We start from the raw sequence: 26,015 nt of genomic DNA on the forward strand, positions 1-26,015 counted from the left end.
CTTGTGTGGATGTACTTCATGTTTCAGGAAATTCCAGGCTGCGTATTTAGATTGGATCACATATTAATTAAAACCGGCTATAGGTGACCTTGGAAACTCAGGAGTCGAGTATACGCACGACCCCCGATTTCCAGGGCGTTACAAAAAGAGGAAAAAAAAGGATGGAGGGGAGAAACCAAGCTTCAAGAAATAGTGAATGACACTATCAAAATAATTGGAATGAATCATTATCTTTCCTCAAACAAATGAAAGGAAAAAAAAAAAAAAAGATGGAGGGGAGAAACCAAGCTTCAAGAATATAGTGAATGATACTATCAAGACACATGTATGACTCTAGACGAATTTCGATTGCGCTTATATTTATAACTCTAGAAATTAAGTTAAAGTTCTCCATCAATTGCAGTCCATTCAACAAATTTCTACTTTTTTCTTTTTGAATATCTATCTTTGTGGTGTTTGTATTTTTTAAACTCCATGAGAATGTAGAAATGCCATGCGAGCCCAAATAACCCTACTATGCTCAGGTTCTACCCTCCTTTTAATCTCCCTCTTGAATAAGTTATTCCATTTTGAGCACAAAGGGCTCACTTGGATGCTTGAAAACCTTGTGAGTCTTACACCCATATCATTATCTCATGAACTAGTGGTGTTTCTATCTTGATGCACTGTAGCCCAACTCCAAATTAATAGTCTTATCTAAGAAAAGAAAGGCCTTTATGAACATTTATGAATAGCTAAAGCTTCCACATTTTCTAAAGCCTTTATGAACATTTATGAATAGCTAAAGCTTCCACATAACTTAGGCATGATTGAAAAGGACTTCCACTTCGTGGACATTTCCTTAAATATGTTATTTAGGCATTTGTCCCAAAAAGTAGGACTGGTTTTATTTAGTGAAGAAAGACGAATTTTGTTCTTACTCTGCGTCCCTATTAAAATTCAGGAGTGGATTGCCCGTGACCTCGGGCATAGAAATATCTCGTGTGGGGCCCATAGAGATGTCCATGACAAATTTATTCTGTTCATCTGTTTTGAAAGACCATAATAGGATAAGATTCTAAAAATCAGGTGTAAGAATCCTACAAGGTAAGTCTTATTGATCAACAATCTAAATTAACCTAAAGGTTGGATAGTGTGATTGCCTCATCAGGTGCACTAGTGGGCCCTGCTATGTTGTGATACATGCAAAAATTTGTAAGGGGTGGTGTGCTACTACTGTGATATGCACACAATATCATGTTGAACTAAGATTCCCAATTTGTGTGGAGAGAGGAGTTTTAGTGGGTTTCAAACTCCTTATACCCAATCCGAACTGAGGGGAGCTAAAGCCCATCACTGCTACTCTAAGGAGTGCGAAGAAAGGAAGATACTAGAGCTATTTTAGCAATGGCTATGCAAATAGGTAAGCCATCTTCTTTATCTATCGTTCATATCCAATGCACAATGGATCCTACGACTATTCCACATCCAAATCTTACACCAGGCAAATAAAGGATTGAGTGCTTGGCAGTGATAGAAGTTTTGTATCAGGATTATATTTCTTCCTATAGTTTATCCACACTTAATAATTCTATGAACGGTTTGGATGACATATTAACATCATGGCCTGCTCCAGGAAGTTTTCAACGGTGGACACTGCTGTTTCCACTGTTTTGTTGGTGTGGCCCACCCGAGCTTTGGATGTACTTGTTTTTGTAGCATCCTGTCCTGCTGTCGTCTTTCAAAACTGATGGACGCGGTTGATTTGTCACGAACATATCTGCAAGTGCAGATGTTTCCTTGTGTACCATGTGATGTCTGAATTGGTGAGGCCCACCAGCAAAATAATCAGCCCAAATGTTAACGCTCTGTTTGGTGGACGTCTAAAAAATGAATTCATGAGTCCGCTAGACGGCCTAAATAAGGATAGGAGAGGTGTGCTTCAACACATCCCCACGTATTATAATATGATATGTCTTTCATGATTCTAGCCGTTGGATATCAGCCTTTTTGATGACATAAACCCTTTGTTTGACAGGGCTGCCCTTGGATGGGGGATGCCCCAAAATAAACTCTCAGATTGAATGTTTTAATGCCTTGATTATTCAAAGGTCACGGTGACCATTCATGTTCATAGCAAAAGAGCCAAATTCATCGAACGGTGGAAATAACCCAATTGAGAATTTTTATTCCTTTCCTTCCACCGTATAAACGGTTTGGATCATCAAAAACCACTCACGTTAACGTTTTGGATCATCAGGAACCCAGATTCCAAGGCTAAAGTCCCGTGCTATCTAATTGCAGGGCGCGGATTGGATACTACCCTACCAGGACAGCTAGAGACGGATGGTCCTGTCAAGGTATCTGTGGGGCCGCTGTGATGTATATATTTTATGCACTTAGCTCATGCGTTTTAAAAGAGGAAGATTGAAGGCTCAAGTGGACTACAATTCCTACATTTGAAAATTAAATTAGGAGCACCCTGATGCTTATTTGCCATCCTAACCTGTTCACAACGTCACATTGACTGTAGGAAGGGAAAACATAAGTATCAGCTTCATCCCCGGTTAGTTTCCAATGGTAAGCTTTCAATCCCCATTGATCCTAGGGGAAAACATAAATATTAGCTTGATCCCTTTCAATCCCCATTGATCCTGAGGAGAAAACATAAATATTAGCTTGATTCCCCACAAGTTTTCAATGGTAAGCTTCCAATCCCCACTGCTTCCCAAGACGTAGTCCACTCGAATCTCCATTTTACTACTTTTAGCTTGTAGCTTAAAAATGATTTTTCAAAACAGATGGACGTAGTGGATAAAGCATATACAACGAGGTGGGTCCCGCGGAATCCCTATAGGAACATTCCTCTTTATCTAGGTCTGGCGAGAGTAGTAACCAATCGGCACCCTTAGTTGCAATGCTTCCTAATGGAGGCGGATTGTGTCCTACCCTCGCTTTGGTGAGAGTAGTAACCAATCGGCACCCTTAGTTGCAATGCTTCCTATTGGAGGCGGATTGTGTCGTACCCTCGCTAGAAGATAATTTGTTCGGCTAGGGCTATGTGGGGCCCGCCATCATATAAGTGTTTTATCCAAGTCATTCATCGATTTTGTCAAATCATTTTAAGGTATAATCCTAAAAATTAAGCAGGTCAACAACTCCAGTGGACCACACCAAAGGAAGTTGGGTGATAATGACACCCACTATTGAAACCTTTCTAAGGGTCATTGTGATATTTTTTTTCTACCATCCAACCTATTCATAAGGTGCCATAGCCTCCATAGACACATCGTGGGTGGCTGGATTGGATACCGGAAATGTTTGGTTCTAGCATACGGGCGCGCATAGATGTCCCTGGGTGAAAATTCCTAAACCCGATGGTACCAGAGGATGACTCCAACGTCGAGACCGAGTGGATGTACGAGCGCATGAGGGCCGAATACCAGGAGGCCGCGTCTCCCACTGTGTCGTGGTCGGTTGGAAAGGAGTGTGGCCTTACTCGCCCGAGGGTAGGGGGCAATACTAGTTGAGTTTGACCAACTCGTGAATGGGTCCGCTATCGGCATACTGGATAAGTATTGGCAGACTATTGGCCAGGAGGATAGTGAGGTTTCTTACGCTCACTTGGACCGTGCGGCTAGGAAAGCGGCAGTGCCATTTGGAGTGTACTAAACCCCGGTGATGATCGCAGAGAGGAACCGTACTGATACATGATGAGGATTGGCCTGCTTGAGTTGCATCTCACATCACATGGCTGTGTTATGGCCGATAGCATTCATATCTTGCACCGCATAGCCTTGATACGGCCGATTGCATTCATATGCTCATCACCATGATTCCGCATTACCTTGACCTTGCATTTTGAACACGTTTATATTGCGCACATACTTACACTACCCTCTAAGCTTTCTATAAGCTTATGCACGATTGATGCGTGCAGGTGACGCCAGGACGCAGTCGCAGCCATAGTCTCGTTGTAGTTGGAGCGTGCAGCTGAGCTTCTGGAGTTTTGCTTCTTTTATTACATTGTATTTCCCCTTTCTGTCGCATTGTACTAAAAAGTTTTTGATCATAGTGGATTTTGTGGTGGTGTTCTTGTGCTTATTGTTTGTGGGTTATGCTTTTGTTATGCTCATTATGAATCAGACTGATGATTTGAAACTCTCCTTGTAGTATCCCAGGATCGGAACCTGGTGAATGGGTGCCGGGATCCTAGAATGGGGTTCTACGGAGGCTGTCGGCGCCGGATTCGGCAATCGAAAATTTTGTGAGCCCGGTTTCCGAGTTCGGGGCGTAACAAGTGGGGTCGCCTGTGAGATGCAGGGGCACACTCGGAGTGGAGGGGCCCACGGGGAATGTCTCGTGTTCGAGACTCCTCATTGGGGGTGATTAATGCTCATTTCACACCGGGCTGGAGTGGGGTAGCCTGTGGGATGCGCAGACACACTCGAGGTGGGCGGCCCATGTGAGGCGGTACCAATGTGATTTGGGGCCCACAAGGGGGGTTCGGCTGAGGTCTTACCCCATGAGATGTGGGGCTCGTAGAATGAGAGAGGTAAATAGAGATTTTCCATATTTTTGTTAATCCATGGGCATCATCTATGTAGATATATAAGTCCATTGAAACTGACTTGACCCCCCGAGTATGAATATGTTATCACATAGTTATCTACAAAAACATGCCTTTTTTCCTGGCAATCTTCACATGCGCACCTGTCTTGTTTAGAGATTATGCGATGGATACAAACAACTTGATTGGAAAATAATCAATAAAAAAATAATTGGAATGGTCATTATCTTTTTTCGAAACAAATAAAAGGAAAAAAAAAAAAAGATGGATGGGAGAAACCAAGCTTCAAGAAATAGTGAATGGTACTATCAAAATAACTGGAATGGATCATTATCTCTTCTCGAGACAAACGAAAGGAAAAAAAAAAAGATGGAGGGGAGAAACCAAGCTTCAAGAAATAGTGAATGGTACTATCAAAATAATTGAAATGAATCATTATCTTTTCTCAAAACAAATGAAAGTAAAAAAAAAGATGGAGGGGAGAAACCAGGCTTCAAGAAATAGTGAATGATACTATTAAGACACATGTATGACTCTAGACGAATTTCAATTGCGCTTATATTTATAACTCTAGAACTTAAGTTGAAGATCTCCATCAGTTGCAGTCCATTCAATAAATTTTTACTTTTTTTTTAAAAAAAAAAATATCTATCTTTGTGGTGTTTGTATTTTTAAAATTCCATGAGAATGTAGAAATGCCATGCGAGCCAAGATAACTCTACTATGCTCAGGTTCTACCCTCCTTTTTATCTCCCTCTTGAATAAGTTATTCCATTTTCCGCACAAAGGGCTCACTTGGATGCTTGAAAACCTTATGAGTCTTACACTCATATCATTATCTCATAAGCTGGTGGTGTTTCTATCTTGATGCACTGTAGCCCAACTCCAAATTAAGTCTTATCTTTAGAAAAGAAAAGCCTTTATGAACATTCATGAATTACTAAAGCTTCCACGTAACTTATGCATGGTTAAAAAGGACTTCCACTTCATGGACATTTCCTTAAATATAGTATGTAGGCATTTATTCCAAAAAGTAGGACTGGTTTTATTCAATGAAGAAAGATTAATTTTGTTGTTACTCTGCGTCCCTATAAAAATTCAGGAGTGGATTCCCTGTGACCCCGGGCATAGAAAAATCTCGTGTGGGGCCCATAGAGATGTCCATGACAAATCTACTCCGTTCATCTGTTTTGAAATACCATAATAGGACAAGATTCTAAAAATCAGGTGTAAGAATCTTATAAGGTGGGCCTTATTGATCAACATTCTAAATTAACCTAAAGGTTGAATAGTGTGATCGCTGATTAGGTGCACTAGTGGGTCCTGCTATGTTGTGATACATCCAAAAATTCGTAAGGGGTGGTGTGCTACTATTGTGACATGCACAAAATATAATGTTGAACAAAGATTCTCAATTTGTGTGGAGAGAGGAGTTTTAATGGGTTTCAAACTCCTTATCCCCAATCCAATACATACACTCAAGACGAGCTAAAGCCCATCACTGCTTCTCTAAAGAGTGCAAGGAAAGGAAGATCTTAGAGCTATTTCAGCAATGGCTATACAAATAAGTAAGCCATCTTCTTTATCTATCGTTCATATCCAATGCACAACAGATCCTAGGGCCATTCTACATTCAGATCTTACATCAAGCAGATAGAGGATTGAGTGCTTGGCAGTGATAGAAGTTTTGTATCAGGATTATATTTCTTCCTACAGTTTATCCACACTTAATAATTCTATGAACGGTTTGGATGACATATTAACATCATGGTCTGCTCCAGGAAGTTTTCAACGGTGGACACTGCTGTTTCCACTGTTTTGTTGGTGTGGCCCACCTGAGCTTTGGATGTACTTGTTTTTTAAGCATCCTGTCCTGTTGTGGTCTTTCAAAACTGATGGACGCGGGGGATTTGTCACGAACATATCTACAAGTGCAGATGTTTCCTTGTGTACCATATGATGTCGGAATTGGTGCTGCCCACCAGCAAAATAATCAGCCCAAATGTTAAGGCCCTGTTTGGTGGACGTATAAAAATGAATTAATGTGTCCGCCAAACAGGGCCTAATTAAGGACAGGAGAGGTGTGCTTCAACACATCCCCACTTATTATAATATGACGTGTCTGTCATGATTCTAGCCGTTGGATATCAGCCTTTTCGATGACATAGACCCTTTGTTTGATAGGGCTCCCCTTGGATGGGGGATGCCCAAAATAAACTCTCAGATTGAATATTTTAATGCCTTGATTATTCAAAGGTCATGGCGACCATTCATGTTCAAAGCAAAAGAGCCAAATTCATCAAAAGGTGGATTATCATATAAACAGTTTGGAGCATCAGACACCCACTCACATTAACGGTTTGGATCATCAGAAACCCAGATTCAAAGGCTAGAGTCCCCAGCTATATAATTGCAGGGCGCGGATTGGGTACTGCCCTACCAGGATAGTTAGAGACAGATGGTCCTGTCAGGGTATCTGTGCGGTCCGCTGTGATGTATATATTTTATCCACACCGTCCATCCATTTTGAAAGATCAACTTAGGGCATGAGCCAAAAACAGAAGCAGATTGAAGGCTCAAGTGGACTACACCATAAGAAGAAGTGGGGATTGAATTCCTACCGTTGAAAAATAAATAGGGACTACCGTGATGCTTATTTGCCATCCAACCTGTTCATGAGATCACATTGACCTGTATGAAGGGAAAACATAAATATCAGCTTGATCCCCCAAGAAGTTTTCAACGGTAAGCTTTCAATCCCCACTGCTTCGTATGGTGTGGTCCACTTGAGTGTTCAATCTGCTTCTTTTTGAGCTCATGCCCTGAAAATGATCTTTCAAAATAAATGAACGAACTGGATAAAACATATACATCTAGGTGGGTCCCACATAGCATCTTACAGGAGGAAGGGTATTAGCTGGTGTACCGCAAACCAGCTATATAGCTGCTGTCGGCACGTGTCGTGCCAAGATGAGCGTCGACACTCCTCGAGCTCCGAGTTGCACGACCGGTTCAAAGGAGCTCAAAATTAAATGGGCCCCACAATGATGTATTTATTACATCCACACCGTTAATCCATTTGGAGAGATCATTATAGAGCATGAGCCAAAAAATGAATCATATCCAAAGCTCAAATGGACCACACCACATATAGCAGCTGTTCACCCTTAAAAAATTTGTAGGCCCACCATAACATTTATTTTCCATCCAATATATTCATAAGGTAGCAAAGACCTGGATTAAGAGGAAAAACGAATATCATATTGATCCAAATCTTCTGTGACCCCAAAAGTTTTTCAATGGTAGACATTAAATGTACCACTTCTTTTTTCAGTGTGGTCTACTTAATCTTTAGATATGTCTTATTTTTTGAATCAAGCATTAATACAAGTTTGCCAAATGGATGGACGGTTTGGATATAACACATACCAAGTAATGGGATTCACAGAACTTGCTGACTTTAATACACAAGCTATATATAGCTGATACGTGGTACATCAGCTAGTCCGCTTCCCTCACAGGACGAAATCGGATTGGGTACTGAGTTACCTGGCATGCTCTTACCTACCGCATTCAGTAAACTCAGTTAGGCTCACCTTGAATGTATGTAGTCTACCTATACTGTCCATCCATTTTTTTCATCTAATTTAAGAGGTTGAACCTAAAATTGAAACATATCCAAAGATCAAGTGAATCGTAGCACAGGAAATAGTGGGGAAAGTGATTTCCACCATTTAAACTTTGCTAAGCCCCACAGTTATGTTTATTTGTCATCCAATCAGTTTATATCGTACAGACATGGGTGGAAGGAAAAAAAAATATAAGCTTGATTCAAAGCTTTTTTTGCCTCCAAGAATTTTCTAATAGTAAACATTGAATTCAATTGTTTCCTGTGTTGTGGTCTATTTGAACATTATATATGCTTTATTTTTTGCCTCAAGCTCTAAAACTACCTACTAAGGTAGATGGATGGAGAGGATAAAATACATAAATCATGTTGGACTTCACACAGTTTACTCATTATGCTAAGCACAGTGAGTTACTTTGTACGCAATTCGCTTCCTACGGATCGTCGAGAGTTGTCCCCAATCGGCGAGATTGTCGTACTGAGTAAATTCTGTGGGGTTCAATGTGATTTTTGTATTTATCAGGTAAATTTATCAGGTAATTTTAGGTCTTAAGGCTAAAAATGAAGTATATCAAAATTTAAAGTGGACCACACTATAGGAAATAATGATAATTAAATGTTTACTGTTCAAAATTTCTTTGGGGCCACAAAAGTGTTGGATCAAGTTTGTATTTGTTTTTGCCTTTCATCCATGTCTGTGTGATCTTATGAACAATTTGGATGAGAAATAAACATCGTTAAGGGCCCTATAAAGGTTTCATCGGTGAAAATCATTATTCCAACTTTTTCGTATGGTATGGTCCACTTGATCTTTGGGTATACTTAGATTTTAGGCTCAACCCCTTAAATGAGCTGAAAAAGCGGATGGACGGTGTGGATAAACCACATGCATTCACGGTGGGCCCGACATAGTTTTCTGAGGATACTAAGTAACCCAGTATGCAATCCAATTTCAATCGGCCCCTAATTGCAATGCGTCCACAGTTGGCTGCCAACCTCAAGCCAGGATTAGGGCCTTTTAGAAAGATGTGAGCTCATGTCCAAGCCATATAGTTAATTCCCGAGCATCTGCTCGAGCCAATCCAAGTCTCAGCTTGCATGTACTTTAATATAGATAAATGGTTTTCCTTTCGCTAGGAAACCATTTTTCCCAAAGGCTCACTTGGTGAGTGAACGATCTAGATTTTGGTCCAGGGCATGCTTGTGGTAGGTCCTACCTGTTGAATGGTCTGAATCTTGCATGTATGTGGCAAACAGGTATTTATGTTGAGCAGGGGCAGCTCTAAGGGGGAGGTAGGTGAGGCAATCGCCTGAGGTCCCCTAATCATGAAGGCTATACATTATAGCAAAATTAAAAATTCTTAATTACGAAGGTCACATATTATAAGAAAATTAAAATTAAGAAGAAAAAAAAAAGTCTAAATTTTTTGAAATAAAATTTATTGCAATTGCTACAAAATAAGAACATTTAAAAATTAGTTTATAAATTTGAAATTGAAAATAAAAAACAAATCCTATAAACTATTACTATCAATAATAACAATCTAACTCTATCGTCTCTTTTCAAAATAATAACATCATTCTTAATAAATTCTTCTCATAAAATCTAGGACTACGAGTATCTACTTTATTGTTAATTAAGTTTTCAAAAAATTAAATTCTAATCTCATTTTTCTAAATTAAATTATAACTTCATTTTTCTAACGGTATAGTGGCACGCCAATGTATAATTAGGTTATTAGTAGTAGATTGTTCTTTTTGCTAAACAATAAAACAATCGCACAATACAATTGACTTTTTGACTAAATAAAATAGCTTCCCAATCTCAAAGTATTTTTTACTTTTTTATTAAATAATATTTGCAAAACAACTTTTCAAATAATCGGCAAATCAATTTATTAGAGTCTTGATCTATTGGTTGCTGCTGATTCAATAAATCTAGGATTGGTTAGATTTTATTATCTAAAAATTTATATTTCAATTTATTATTTATATTTTTAAATTAAAAAACCTCATTTTTATGATCCGCTTAAGGCCCTCAAAAATGTTGAGCTGCCCCTGATCTTGAGAATTAGTCTTGTCTATGCTATAACAAGATTCACTTCTTCACCTAGACCAGGCAATGGGTCAGGTCCGGGCTTGGCTTTTGAAGACTTCAGGCCGCTTGATTTGCTGGGCCCCATCCCATTGCTGGCTTTATCTTCCATCTCTCCTTAAAATTCCGATTCTTCTTTACAAAATTACTTTGACACGATGAACATTTTGAAATTTGTCACACGTGTAGAATATCCTTCCCATACAAAAGGTGGGCCCCACCATGATGATCTCTCGGGATGAAAATCAGGCCAATCAACTGCTGCTCTAATGATTTTGATGTTGTGTCCCTACCAAGAATCAATGCCCACTTTTTCCTGTGGTGTGGTCCACATGACCTTTGGATCTGCATCGTTTTTGGGTTTATACCCTAAAATGAACTGAAAAAATGGATGGACGGCGTGGATAAAACACATACATCATGGTGGAGCCCACAGAGCTTTGACACCAGCCAGGGATCAGCAGCCAAACCGCGTCCATAAAAAAACTCACCACGTCATTTCATCACCGCTGGAGGTGGTGTGTGGCTTCGCTAGGCAATCTGCGCCGGACGGGGATTTCCTGCGAAAGGCTTTCGCAGGAAGTTCCTGCGCTGGGAACTCAGGTGGGGCCCACTGTGAGGTTTGTGAGAAATCCTCCCCGTTCATTCGTTTTGTGAGTTCATTTTAGTATATTTTGTCAAAAATGAACCATATCCAAAGCTTGAGGGATCCGTACTAAAGGAAAATGTGGTTAGAGAAATTCCTACCATTGAAACCTTCCTGGGTTGAACAGTGATGTTTAGATGCCATCCATACCATTAATAACGTCATTCCTATTGGGATGAACTGAAAACAAAAATATTATCAAGAATCAAAACTTCTGTAGCTCCACAAATATTTCAACTGTGGATATTTAATTATCATGTTTTTGGCTCTCTTGAGCTTTGGATACGGTTCATTTTTGGAGAAATGTCCTGAAATGAACTCACAAAACGTATGAACGGAGAAGATTTCTCATAAATATCACAGTGGGCCCCACCTAATTTCCCAGCGCAGGAACTTCCTGCGAAAGGCTTTCGCAGGAAATCCGCGTCCATCTGCGCCCGTATTATCGCGGGATTCAATAGGCCAATGGTCTGGATCAGCGGGAAGTGGGCCCCACTATCGAATTGAAAACCCGCCTGTTTTTTTACAAACGACCCTGTCACGCTCTCCTCCGTCGTTCCCTAAAACCCAGAAAATTAGGGTTTATGGCGGAGAATCGAAGCAAGACAGAAGGAGATGGCTCTGAAACCCTAAAGCGATCTTTCTCCAATGGCTGCTCTCCGATTCATTCCGCTCACATTCCAAATCCTTCGTCACAATCCCTTCGAGTACTCCGAAAGTACCCCTAAAACCCTCAACCTCTCTGCCCCAGCAGCATGAGCAGACGATGGGCAAAGATGGTATTTTCTCGATCACCCGCCGTCTTCAATTCAATCCAATCCAACCGTTGCTTCCTGCCAAAACCATCCCGCTTTCATCCATTCAAAAACCGCCGCCTCAATTTCTGCAGCACCAACAGTAGCAGTAGCTCCTCGGAGGACGATTTGAACGGATTGATCGATCCCGATTTCTCCATTATGTCAAATGGGGCATCAGTCTCCCCGCAGCGAGAGAACCGGGGTGGTGAATCCGTCTCTGCGGAGGATTTCGCCTTTTTAAATGATGCCGTGTTGGATTATGATGCAGCGGATGTGAATTCTTCTTCTTGTAAGTACTCCGATGAAGCCATTTCGATCTCCAATGCAGTTCGAGACATTGGTGCGGATTTTGATGTCGGAACTGAGAAATTCCTTAGGCAGTTTAGAGATAAATTGGATGATTCATTGGTAACTGATGTGTTGAAGCTGCTCGTCAAAAGTCCTGAATCAGGGGTTCGGTTCTTCATCTGGGCTGGCCGCCAAATCGGGTACCGCCATTCGGGTCCAGCTTATGATGCCCTGTTAGATATTCTAGGATTTGGAAGAAGCAGCAGAATACCTGAACATTTTCTCCGAGAAATTAGTGAAGAAGATCCTGAAATCCTTGGGAAATTGCTCAATGTTTTGATTCAGAAGTGTTGCCGGAATGGGTTTTGGAATGAGGCCTTAGAAGAGCTCGGAAGGCTCAAAGATTTCGGGTATAAGCCATCGAAGACGACGTACAGTGCATTGATTCAGGTTCTTTTGAAGGCCGATCGTTTGGATTCGGCTTTTCTAGTCCATAGAGAGATGTCGGAATTAGGATTTAGTATGGATGGTTTCACAATGGGTTATTTTGCTCGTTCACTTTGCAAGGCCGGAAGGTGGAGAGAAGCTCTGGGTATCATTGAAAAGGAAGATTTTGTGCCTGATACTGTTATTTATACGAAAATGATTAGTGGGTTGTGTGAAGCTTCGCTTTTTGAAGAAGCTATGGCTTTCTTGAATAGAATGCGTTCAAATTCCTGTATTCCGAATGTTGTGACGTATACAAAGCTGCTCGACGGGCTTTTGAGGAAAAGACAGCTTGGTAGGTGTAAGAGAGTTCTTAGTACGATGATAACGGAGGGCTGTAATCCGAGCCCTTCATTGTTTAATTCTCTTGTCAATGCATATTGCAGCTCGGGGGATTATTCCTATGCCTACAAGCTGCTCAAGAAGATGGTGGGTTGTGGCTGCCCACCGGGCTATGTAACATACAATATCTTGATTGGGGGTATTTGCGGGAATGAGGATTTACCGAGTTCTGATGTTTTGGAACTGGCCGAGAAAGCATATGCAGAGATGTTGGATGCTGGGATTGTTCTGAATAAGGTGAATGTGGGCCATTTCGCCAGGTGCCTTTGCAGTGTGGGGAAGTTCGAGAAGGCATTCACTGTCATTCGAGAGATGATGAGTAGAGGCTTCATACCTGATAGTAGTACGTATTCGAAAGTGATCAGTTTTCTCTGTCAGGCTTGTAAAGTGGAAAAAGCCTTTCACTTATTTGAAGACATGAAGAAGAACGCTCTCGTTCCTGATGTCTATACTTACACCATTTTGATTGACAGTTTTTGTAAAGTTGGGCTTATTCAACAGGCTCGTAACTTGTTTAATGAAATGGTGAGAGATGGTTGTGCTCCAAATGTGGTGACTTTTACTGCACTTATACATGCATATCTCAAGGCGAGGAGATTATCCGAGGCAAATGAGCTTTTCGAGAGTATGCTTACTTTGGGTTGCACTCCAAATGTCGTCACATACACTGCTTTGATCGACGGACATTGCAAGGCTGGAGAGCTTGAGAAGGCTTGCCAGATTTATGCTAGGATGAGAGGGAGCAGAGATGTTCCGGATGTTGATATGTACTTTGAAGGTGATGCTAGCAGCAACACAGAGCCAAACATATTTACATATGGTGCATTGGTTGATGGCTTATGCAAAGCCCACAAAGTGGTTGAGGCTCATGATTTATTGGATGGAATGTCAGTGGCTGGTTGTGAGCCGAATCACGTGGTCTATGATGCTCTTATTGATGGGTTTTGCAAGGTTGGGAAGCTAGATGAAGCCCAGGAAGTCTTCGTCAAAATGTCTGAACGTGGGTACAGCCCAAATGTATACACATATAGCTCATTAATAGATAGATTGTTTAAGGACAAAAGGTTGGATCTTGCTTTGAAGGTCTTGTCTAAAATGCTCGAGAACTCCATTGTTCCCAATGTCGTTACTTACACGGAGATGATAGATGGGCTATGTAAAGTGGGGAAAACTGATGAGGCATACAAGCTTTTAGTGATGATGGAAGGAAAAGGTTGCCACCCTAATGTTGTGACGTATACTGCTATAATAGATGGTTTTGGAAAAGTGGGCAAAGTTGACATGTGCCTTGACCTTTTGAGACAAATGACCGGAAAGGGTTGTGCTCCTAATTTCATTACATATAGGATACTAATAAACCATTGTTGTGCTTCGGGCCTTTTGGATGAAGCTCACAAGCTTCTAGAGGAGATGAAACATACTTACTGGCCTAAATATGTAGCGGGATATCGTAACGTGATCCAAGGGTTCAATAGAGAGTTTTTAGTCTCACTTGGGCTTCTGGAAGAGATATCAAAGTATGATTCAGTGCCACTTGTTCCTGCTTACAATATTCTGATTGATAGCCTTTGCAAGGTTGGAAGATTGGAGGAGGCACTGGCATTGCATAAAGAGATATCTACCTCTTCGTCAGTGTGTTTGCCTATTGTTGGCAAAAATATGTATTGTTCTTTGATTGAGAGCCTCTGCCTTGCATGTAAGGTTCAAAAGGCTTTCGAGTTGTACAGTGACATGACCAGAAGGGGCTACATTCCTGAATTGAGTCTCTTCGTTTCCCTTGTTAAAGGGCTTATCAGGGTGAACCGGTGGGATATAGCCCTTCAGCTTTCAGATAGCATATATCGCATGGTAAGTCTCTTCCCCCCACTTTGACTGGTCTCTCTCCCCTTTTCACACACAAACACATACATACACACACAATTACGTGCATAGATACATGGATACATGCATGCATTTTCTTCTACCTTTCCATCTACACAACACACATTTACACCTGATTGCATTATCATTTTTTATGCATATGCGAGCGCAGGATGAACACGTCAATTGATTCCTTTTTCAAGGCCTCTTTTTAGAGCTGACTTCTTTTTTGCAACTAACTAGTAATAATAGGTTTTCATTGTAGGAGAAAATAGAATATTCTGGCTGGTGGCATTCTTAATCAAACGATAGAGGCTTGTATCGATTTAATAGTAAACATAAAAGACACATGTAATGCAATCTAAAGGGGACCTTTTAAACAAGTTACAGTCATAAAAATGGCAACATGAAGGATCACATTTACAACTAGGTAGCTTGCTGTTGGGAGAACACTTGACTTGAGTAAGTGAAAGTTTCTTTTCGGAAATAATTGGGGTGGTGTTTAGGTAGTTAGAAGAAGAGTTTTGTGAAGTTATAAACTCATTGGTTCTAAGAAATATATAAATAAGTCTCTCAGGAAGCAATCTATACCAGAATTTTTTGAGAGATAGAAAACTAGCTTTGGTCAAATTGGTAGGTTTCTGATTGTACTTGGTCATATTTGCATCTTGGGATTTTTTTTTTTTTTTTTGCTTAGCTTTCTGATCGAACTGGGTTCCACCTGTGTGACATAAAAATGTGCTTATCATCCTGGAAAGATAGATTGAAAATATATGAACTTCCGAACAGCAAAACTACCTATTTCTCAGTTTGTTGCTTGTATTTCTCAAGTTTCTCATACAAATCACACTTTTAATTTTAGAAACCCATTTAACTGTTTTCTAAAGGGAACAACAGATTCTAAGTAGTGTGGATTGCCAAGGGACCCCTCTCAAGAGGGGAGATCCTATGGTTGGATCTCGCTGGTCTACTGGTTTGTCTGCTTAAATGGAAATGTAATCCACCAAGAAAAAAAGGGAACAAAAGATTGAGGTATGTGCAGGTTGCAGATTCAATTTCCCCAGTCTGCGAAAATGTTGGAACATTTTCTTCCTTGCTTGACAACAAGCATGGTACACCATTTTGCTACCTGCCAATTTGATGAACTTAAAAAAAATAAAAAATAAAATCAGAATTCCCTTGTCAAGATTGGAGATGCATTCAATAAGGTCTTACGTCAGCAAATGAGGATGCAAGGACATGCTTGCTTTCTTTGTTGTGTATGGTAGTGGGTTTCTTCTGCTGCTCATGTTGAATAAGCAGGTCATGAAAACTATGAAACAGTCTTCAACCAAATAGAAAGTTAGGCTAATAAGTCTCGTGTATTTACTATGTGTCAGAAACCAGCAGGCTAGTTCTTGATATTCTTTATTATTCTCAAAAGTACGGACATAGTCAATGATGCAGGATAATTAACCACTTGCTCTAAAAGCTCGAACTGATAGAGCATGGTGAATCAATCCCTTAATCTCATAGCCCAGGCCCCACATCGCATGTGTTTAGGACCTCGGCCGAACCCTCCTCATGGGCCCCACGTCACATGGGTACCGCTTCACACGAGCCACCCACCTCACATGGGTGGGGCCTGCCTACCACGGGCCGTCCACCCCGAGTGTGTCCCCTCATCCCACAGGCTACCCCACTCGAGTCCGGTGTGAAAATGCCCTTGCATTAGTCAAAGCAAACATTGTATAGATGTTTGAAATCCAATTCTAGAAACATAAAAAACATGGTAATCTCTTGTCTGTTCCTTTTCTGTCATGTGGTCTGACAAATAAATTGTCAAGAAAAAGATATTGAACCTTGTTCATCCACATCTTTCCTGGTTGAGAATGGTTTATTAAATTTATAACTCCTTTTATGGCATGTCAAAAGGCAATACATAAGCAAAGTTATAGGATTAGATTATTGATATGCTCTGATGTACTGAAACTGTGAACTTATTCACTTTTAAAAAGGAAAAAAGGAAAAAAAAGAAACTGTGTACTCATTCAAGATCTCTCTCTCTCTCTCTCTCATATATATATATATATATTTATATATTCATTCTTCATCGGAGCCAAGCCTCTCTATGCATATGCATGCGTTGTCCACTCTATCTGTTAATGCTGGTATATTGAACATTCTGTGCTGTAGTCTTTTTTTTTTAACAATAATTTTGGTGGAAAAAAATTCATTTTTCATTGGAGCCAAGCCTCTCTATGCATGCGTTGTCTACTCTATCCTGTCAATACTAATATGTTGAATATTCTGTGCTGTAGTCTTTTATTTTATTTATAATAATTTTGGTGAAAAATAAGTTCCTTCTATATTTCTTGCATCTGAAATTTTTGTTAGTAAGAAGTACTTCGGCCTAAAATTTGAGTTCCCTCAATATCTCAATGTGCGTCTATTTTCAAGATACAGAGCATTTAAAGTTTAAGCTTGTGCAACTTCGTCTTTGATATCATGTAATTATCAGTTTCTTAATGGACATCATTTTTCACTTGTCTATTCAAAGCAGGACATCCACTGGCACTCTAAGGAAGAGGCTTTTGAGGGGAGCTAGGACTTAGGAGTCTTCCGATCATTTCGTTATTTCCTCCCATTTGAGTAAAATGGCGAGCTGAGAATGAGTTCTTGACACTCTTCTTTTCTGCAAGCCTGCATGGTTTCAACAGTTAACATTTGAAGAGGCAGTCCAATTAGCCTTGCTGGGCCGAACAAGTGAAATCATTTGACAACTCACCAGGTAGCGTGGTTTGTTATCATTGGATCAAGGCTCGGAGGGTGTTTCAGTGCTTTCACAAAGCAGTTATTAGGTATTAATTTTTCTACTTCTGTGATACTGTGGCAAAAGCCTCATTGAAGCCCCATGCACAGGAAAGTAATTTCAGCATTTCACTTTGATGCTATCCATGCAGAGAACTCTTGCCGTTGTTGGAAATGGTTTTCTGCTTCTATACTGTTTACTGATCATTACAAGGTAATTTCTTCTACCTTCTACTTTTCTCTATTTCTTTCGAATCATTAACATACAAGTTGTTTGCATGTGTAATGCATAGCATGTTACTCTTGTTCTTCTTTTTTTCTTTGGAGCGTAAATAATTTTATTAAGAAACCCAAAAGGAAGCAGCATTACAAGAGGGGAGGCAAGTTCTCAACTACAATATAATGTATCTCACTTCCTCTCCTAGCCAGCTCAATGTGAACAAAAGATACTGAGATAGTTCCTTTGAATTCCCTGTTCCCTTTGATTCATCTAGCAAGACGCCAGGGGTAGCATACACTAGTTAATAGTAAGCACCTAGTCACCGTTGTTGATAGATGGCGAAGCAAAAGCCAAAATGCACATATCTCAGCTTTGTTCGAATTTGACGCTCTAATGGATCCAACTAAGGCTCCAATTGCATTTGCCACACTGTTCCTTATTATCCCTCCAATATTGGCAGGGCACAGGTTATAAACCGAGATACAATCAAAGTTTCCACTGACCTTTGGGACAAGGGACCAAATATTCTGATAGCTCACCGGATTGCTTCTATCCTACATAATGATGGTGACATCAGAGGACCTACTCGGGCATATCGGAGACGGAGATGACCACACACATCAACGCAACTTTCTTTGTGGAAGGGAGACGAGTTCCAGATGGGGCTTGCCAGGCCATTTTGAAGACCCCACATTCATTGGACGTGCATCAGGAAGACCTCACTTTGGGATGATACATGTGGGCTGCTTAGGAGATCATTTTAGTCATACGATTTCTATTTCGTGTTGATCCGACCGTTGGATCTTGTCGATCAGGCCATCAGACCATTGGATCTTTTAGATCTTGACCCTTAGACTCTGATCTTACTTTCTTTATGTTTTTTGTTATTTTTAGGAGTTATTTGATGGTTGAGATTGATAATAAATGTTTTACTTATTTTGGATAATGGGCCACTTCACTTAAGTGAGTGGCATAGTTGTAATTATGCTGGATTTTAATTCTGAATTTTTAATTATAAAAGCATAGGGGGAGTGGAGTTCCAACCCTAGTGGAGATTTGAGAAGAAAAAAGAAGAAGAGAGAAGCTCTCTTGTGTGAAGGAATTTTCCTCCTTATTTTCTAGTTTTTTTTTTTTTTTTTAACCCTCTATTCCAATTAAATTGTGGAAGGGTAGAAGCTTATTTGGTGGTAGATTCTCCAAGGTACATCCTTCATATTTCTCTTCTTTGAAAGGTATGCTTCTTCATATTCTTGTCTTCCTCTTTTCCCTTCCATTACAACCCCTTCTAAACCCTAGATCTTCAATTTCTTCTTTTCCCCAATTTTTAAAAACTTTAATTCCAAAATCCCCAATGTCCATGAATCCTAATTTTTTAAATTTCAAAATTTCCCCATCCTAACCCTAGAAATAAAACCTACAAATATGTCCCTTGAGTGTAGAACATGCTTATGCTAAATTTGAAGTTCTATCATTCCATTGAGCCCAGTTTTAATTGTTAATATGATTTCTTAGCATGCGGGCATATGATTTAGGTTAAATCGGATTTTATTTCCTATTGTTTACTCTTAATTACTTGGTGGGTTAGCGTCTTTTGTTAAATGAATTACTTTATGGACTCTTTCATAATTTTCACGTTGCATACTAGCATTAAATCATGTGTCCTGCATCAAATTTGGTATTAGAGAGCATAGGTTTAGTATAGGATTTTTGTGTTGCATCTAGGGTTAGTAGAGCATTCATTGCATATAGGATCATATTGCTGAATTTTCAGCTAGTGTTTCCCCTTATATCATTGCTGAAATTTCATAGTAATCTCAGGTTGTCACATTGCTGAATTTTCAGTTTATAATTATCAGATTACACTTTTGTTGAATTTTTAGTTTGGCACCCTCGGATTTCCATCTTGCTGAATTTTTTCAACATAATATTTGAGGATAGCGGCTTGCTGAATTTTCTGGTTAGTGTGTCTAGCTTGGTCTCTATGTTAGTTTTATCATTTTTATAGCATTGTCTTAGGACCTAGGGTTTCCTTAGAGTGTCCTTGTGTATGCCCACTCGTTCAGGACGTGGTTTTGGCCTAGACGTGGTTTTGGCCTACATCCCACCATGAATGTAGAACAGATTGCCGAGGCCCTTAACGCTATCAACAATCGTTTGACGGCTATTGAAGCGCACAATAAGACCATTGCGAGTCAATTGACCGTGACCAATGTACGTATGAATCAGCATGAAGCCTCCTTTCAGGGGAACCTTGACAGTGGGGAAGATGTCCAATCGCAAGCCGAGGATCAAATTGAAGGAGTTGAGACTGTGCCACTTGCAATTATTAGCTGCGCCTTAAGCCACATTGTGGAAAGTGATGATTGGTGCATGAATTCAATTTTCCACACTTATGCCAAGTGTGGTGACAAAAACTGCAAGGTGATCATTGATAGTGGTAGTTGCATCAATGTGGTATTTGCTCGCACCGTGGACCGCTTAGGTATGTTAGTCGTTCCTCACCCTCGCCCTATTGAGTCTCATGGGTTGACGCATCTTTGATTCTGGTTTCTCAGCGTTGTCCCATTCCCATTCAATTTGGTTCCTATACGAACACGTTGTGGTGTGATGTTTTGCCTATGGATATAGGTCACATTATTTTGGGCAGCCCTTGGTTGTATGACAAAGACGTAACACTATTCGGTCGCTCGAATACGTGTTCGTCTCTATATGGAGGCAAAAGGATTGTCTTGAAGGCTCTCCCGCCCAAAAGCATCCCGGAAAGGGAGGACGTCAAGACATGTGGTCGCGAAGATGTGACGAAACTTCGGCTTGAGTCTCTTCCTATAGTTAATGCCAAAGAGTCTGAAAGAGAGACTAAGACTGATCTGACGTTGTATGCACATGTGACAAGTGAGGCCACACCTAAGGTTATTATGGAGATGCCACCTGAGCTTACACCTGAGGGTAGTGTAGAGTTACCATATGAGATGAGTCTGGTATTGGAGAAGTCCAGTGTTGTTATTCCAGAGGACATACTGGATGAGCTTACACCTGTGCGGGACATTCACGCATTGACTCTACCAAACCTTCATCACAATCAAATGAATCTCGGGGAGGAAGTGGATTTGGAAAGACAAGTAGATGAGCCTAGGACCCCTATAGATTGCATACCCATGTCTGTGTTCCCTAGGCCTTTAGAGTTTGCACATGTATCCACGCAACATATGCATGACTTGCATGTGGAGATTAGAAAAAGGATCAATATAAGTAATGAAACATACAAAATGATTGATGACTCACACCATAGGTTTAAAGAGTTTGTTATGGGTGATGAAGTCATGATTAAAATGTCCAAAAAGGTTTCCACAGAGAATCATAAAAAAATTACAAGCCCGTAACACTAGACCATATAAAATCTTAAAAAGATTGGGTTCGAATGCTTACTTGATAGATCGTCCACCTAACATGGGTATCAGTTCCACATTTAATGTGGAAGATCTTGTACCGTTTCTCGGACCTTCCCCTAACTCTCACATGAACTTTGATGATGATGCCCCTGACCTGTCACAAAACCCATGGCCATTACTTGACCCCTCTTCTCAACCTTTACCATCTGTACCATCCATACCTATGAGAAGAGAGGAGATAGAGGATATCTTAGATGAAGAAGCGGTTTCCACACGACATGACGGTTACCAGGAGTACCTTGTCAAGTGGAAGGGCAGACCAAAATCAGACAGTACGTGGATCACAGAGGCAGAGCTTCAGCGACGAGACCCGGATCTCCTTGAGCATCACTGCAGCTTTATTTCGCCAGAGGCGAAATCTCCTAAGCCGAGGGGAATTGATGGGGACATCAGAGGACCTACTCGAGTGTACCAGAGACAGAGACAACCACCCACATCAGCGCAACTTTCTTTGTGGATGGGAGACGAGTTCCAGATGGGGCTCGTCGGGCCATTTTTGAAGACCCCACATGCATTGGACATGCATCAGAAAGACCTTACTTTGGAATGATACATGTTGGCTGCGTAGGAGATCTTTTTAGTCATAGGATTTCTATTTCGTGTCGATCCGACCGTTGGATCTTGTCGATTAGGCCATCGGGCCACCAAATCTATAAGATTTGGGCCCCTTGGACTCTGATCTTACTTTCTTTATATTTTTTGTTATTTTTAGGAGTTATGTGATGGTTGAGATTGATAATAAATGTTTTACTTTTCTTATTTTGGATGATGGACCACTTCACTTGAGTGAGTGATATAGTTGTAATTATGCTGGATTTTAATTCCGAATTTTTAATTATAGAAGCACAAGGGGAGTTGAGTTCTAACCCTAGAGGAGATTTGAGAAGAAAAAAAGAAGAAGAGAGAAGCTCCCTTGTGTGAAGGAATTTTCCTCCTTATTTTCTAGGGTTTTTTTTTGAAAAACCCTCTCTTCCAATTAAATTGTGGAAGGATAGAAGCTTATTTGGTGGTAGATTCCCCAAGGTACATCCTTCATCTTTCTCATCTTGGAAAGGTATTCTTCTTCTTCTTTTGTCTTCATATTTTCCCTTCCCTTACAACCTTCTAAATCCTAGATCTTCAATTTCATCTTTTCCCCAATTTCTAAAAACCCTAATTCCAAAATCCTAATTCCCATGAACCCTAATTTTTCAAATTTCAATAATTCCCCTTCCTAACCCTAATAATAAAACGTACAATATATCCCTTGAGTGTGGAACGCGCCTATGCTAAATTGGAAGTTCTATCCTTCCATCAAGCCTAGTTTTAATTGATTTATGTGAGTTCTTAGCATGCGGGCATGTGATTTAGGTTAAATCAGATTTTATTTCCTATTGTTTACTCTTAATTACTTGGTGGGTTAATATCTTTTGTTAATTGAATTACTTTATGGACTCTTTCATAACCTCTACTTTGCATGCTAACATTAAATCATGTGCCCTGCATCACATAATTTCCAACTAGCCTCTGTGTAGCTCTTCTTCTTGAATTCTATTAAATTCTATGCAAATGGATGCCCCATGATATTATCTTGTTCTTCACATTTGTAGCAACTAATTCTGAAGGCCTTGTTTTGTTCCGAAATGCACTATCACATCTAAGGCAAGCTGCCACAATATTTTTACCTTTCCCCGAGAAAACACATCTTCTAGGACTGAAGGAACTGTTGCAGTGAAATTGGCATGACCTAGGGAACATTGTAGAGGCTGAGAATAACATTCCAAACAGTGCTTGAGAACTGATAGTGGATGAGAATATGGTTTACAGTTTCTCCTGATTTGAGGCACATATAGCATCCATTGACAATTATCATTTTCCTATGCCGAAGATGGTCTATTGTAAGAATTTTGTCCTTCCTACGACCCAACAAAAGCCTGCCACAAACCACGTCTAAGAACGATTGAGCGGTGAATCTGCCTAGTGATTCCCTTGTCCAAATTCTGCTACCAATACCTGAGGATAGGATGCATGTCTCTTCCAAGCAGACCAACAATCAACGTACAGAGCAATCTCTTCATGATGCAGGACAATTAACCACTTGCTCTAAAAGCTCGAACTGATAGAGCATGGCAAGTTAATCCATTTATCTCACAGCCCAGGCCCCAAATCCATGGGTTAGGTCCAAGGTGGAACCCTCATTGTGGGCCCCAAATCCATGGGTTCCACGGGCCGGCCACCCCGAGCGTGCCCTTGCATCCCACAAGCCACTCCACTTGAGCCCGGTGTGAAAATGCCCCTGCATTAATCACCCCTGTTGAGGAGTCTTGAACATGAGACCTCCTACTCTGATGCCAATTTGATGTAGGACAATTAACCACTTGCTCTAAAAGCTCGAACTGATAGAGCATGACGAATTAATCCCTTTATCTCATAGCACAGGCCCTAAATTCATGGGTTAGGTCCTCGGCCGAACCCTTCTTGTGGGTCCCAAATCCATGGGTTCCGCTGGCTGCCAACCCTGAGTGTACCCCTGCATCCCATAGGCCACTCTACTCGAGCCCAGTGTGAAAATGCCCCCGCATTACTTCATCCCTCAGATTCCTTCTGAATTGAACAATCCATACTGTGTGGCCTCCCAATCTAGATAGGCAGCAAGCAACACACTTTTGTGGACAGCCAGGTAAAAATAACTTGGAATTGGGATGAAAACGGGTGATTCCCACACCGAGTATTAGTCTAGAAATGCATTCTATTGCCTCTACCCACTTTGTATCTTATGCCCCCTCTGAAAACGATGGCCGTATGCTTTATATCCTTCCAGATCACAGAGACTCTACAACTAGCCCTATGCTTAATATCTCAAAATTTGTACTTAGCCAATTATCTTTTGACTCGACACCGCTTGATACCACCTCAAGATGATTTTCAAATTGGAGATATCTTCCTTTGGAGTGCACAACAACGAAATATCATTAGTGAATTGGAGATGCGACACCTGCAGCTTGCTAATTCCAATTTTGAATCCTTGGATTGAGTCCTCAACTCCTTTGGATATCCTCCTAAAGGCATCTGCTATGACAACAAAGAGAAAGGAGAAAGGGGGCCCCTTTGTGATGCTCCCTCAACCCCCCAAAGAAAACTTAAGGGACCCATTCATGAGAATAGAAAATGATGTTGACCCAACACATTCTTGGATCCAACTCCTCCATTTAATGCCGAAGCTGAGCCATCTCAACATATAATCTAGAAATCCCAATTCTACTTTATCATACACTTTTTCTATATCAAGCTTTACTACCACTCTCACATTGTTCGGAGTACGCCTATCTTTAGCTTGCTGATACCAATACCACTGGTAGCGATACCGATAACACTGGTAGTCTTAGAAATTCCAGGAATCGGCGATGTAGTGCTAAGTATCGCCAGTGTATCACCAATATTTTCGATTGTATAAATTTTAGATGTCGCTTGTATTGCCAATGTATCTATATCGCCAATTTTTTTGATTGTGTAAATTCTAGGTGTTGCTTGTATTGCCAATTTATCGGCGATATTTCGATAATATTGCCAATGTATCGATATTGCTGATCTGTTTATTAAAAAAAATTCATTTCAAAATTTTTTATGGGCACATAGTTGTATGCAATGTTCAAATTGTCGACGATAATGTCGATCATATAACGATATTATTGTTATTGCAACATGGGCAATATTGAGACCACAACCTTTTATTTCCTTTCCAATTGTTGATGATTTCTCAGCAAAATATCATGTGTTGTTGATATTCTAAAATATAAATGGATGTTTGGATGGAAAGTTGGTTGGTTGGATGGATAGAGGGGACGGATGAATGAGATGGATGGATGGGATGGTTGGATTGGTTTCTTAAGACAATACATGCTTTTAGGCCCCCATTAAATGGAAACTTATTATGTATGTGCATTCTTTTTGCAGTTTTTATTTATTTATTTATATAATTTCCTAAATATGCAAATATTTGTATTTTACATCTCCTAAAGTTTCACTGAAAAATTCCCTCGTTTTCCCCATGTTTCCCCTATGTTTCCCCGCATTTCCAGTTATTGAGAATATTGACATTGTTTTCGTATCCCTGGCCAGCGAAACTTGTAGCGATGCCTATACTTCGAACACACTCACTTTCCTTGATTTGTGTTGGAACTCGTAAGCAATGCGGTGATGGTATATGCAATCAACGCATATATGCAATCGCATACATTGTATATGTGATCGCATACATTGTATATGCGATCATATGGAATTGCATATGTGATGTATGCGATTGCATATGGCAGATGCGATTGCATATGCTTCCAATGGTCTCACCATTGGGAATTTATTTATTATTTATTTTTGCAAAATCTGAACTTTTTTGCCTATAAAAAGGCATTCAAGTCCCCTCTATTTGCAAGTTACATTTACTCAAACTCTCTACTCTCATATTTTCAAATCTTTCATTCTCTCTTACATTCTCCATCTTTCAACTCTCAAGTTCTAAGTCTCCAAGGCCCAAGCTTCAACTTGTTTCAAGTTTCAATCAAGAATCAAGATAGAAGAAGCAAGAATACATCGAATTCCAACTCTCTTATTTCATTTTCAAGTTTCAACATCTATCTTTTCTAGTTACATTTTCTACCACTTGTGTAACTCTTAACTCCCTCTCCTTTTATTCTCTCCCTTTCTTCTCTTCCACTACTAGTGTAGTGTAAGTGTGTAACTCTCTCTCTCTCTCTCTCTCTCTCTCTCTCTCTCTCCCTCCCTCTCCCATCTCTTTAGTCTTTAGTCTTTAGTCTTTAGTCTTTAGTCTAGTCTTAAGTCTTTACTCCTTACTCCTTAGTTTTTAGTTTTTATCACTTACAAGTTATAAC

General features: G+C 40.2%; 1 protein-coding gene across 2 annotated transcripts in view; it reads left to right on the plus strand.

The window, feature by feature from the left end:
- The first annotated feature begins 11,358 nt into the window (after positions 1–11,358).
- The window catches only part of LOC131246339 (pentatricopeptide repeat-containing protein At1g06710, mitochondrial), a 32,458-nt gene continuing 17,801 nt past the window's right edge, over positions 11,359–26,015 (plus strand). Inside the window, exons 1-3 of one of the 2 annotated variants that reach the window (XM_058246361.1) lie at positions 11,359–14,679; positions 17,231–17,531; positions 17,634–17,695. In XM_058246361.1, coding sequence (XP_058102344.1) covers positions 11,674–14,679; positions 17,231–17,278 — 3,054 coding nt within the window. In that variant the 5' untranslated portion in view covers positions 11,359–11,673 and the 3' untranslated portion in view covers positions 17,279–17,531; positions 17,634–17,695. The remainder of the gene's footprint in view (positions 14,680–17,230; positions 17,532–17,633; positions 17,696–26,015) is intronic. The other variant, XM_058246362.1, reaches the window with a different exon arrangement.

This window comes from Magnolia sinica, chromosome 5 (genome assembly GCF_029962835.1).
Source record: "Magnolia sinica isolate HGM2019 chromosome 5, MsV1, whole genome shotgun sequence".
NCBI lineage: Eukaryota > Viridiplantae > Streptophyta > Magnoliopsida > Magnoliales > Magnoliaceae > Magnolia > Magnolia sinica.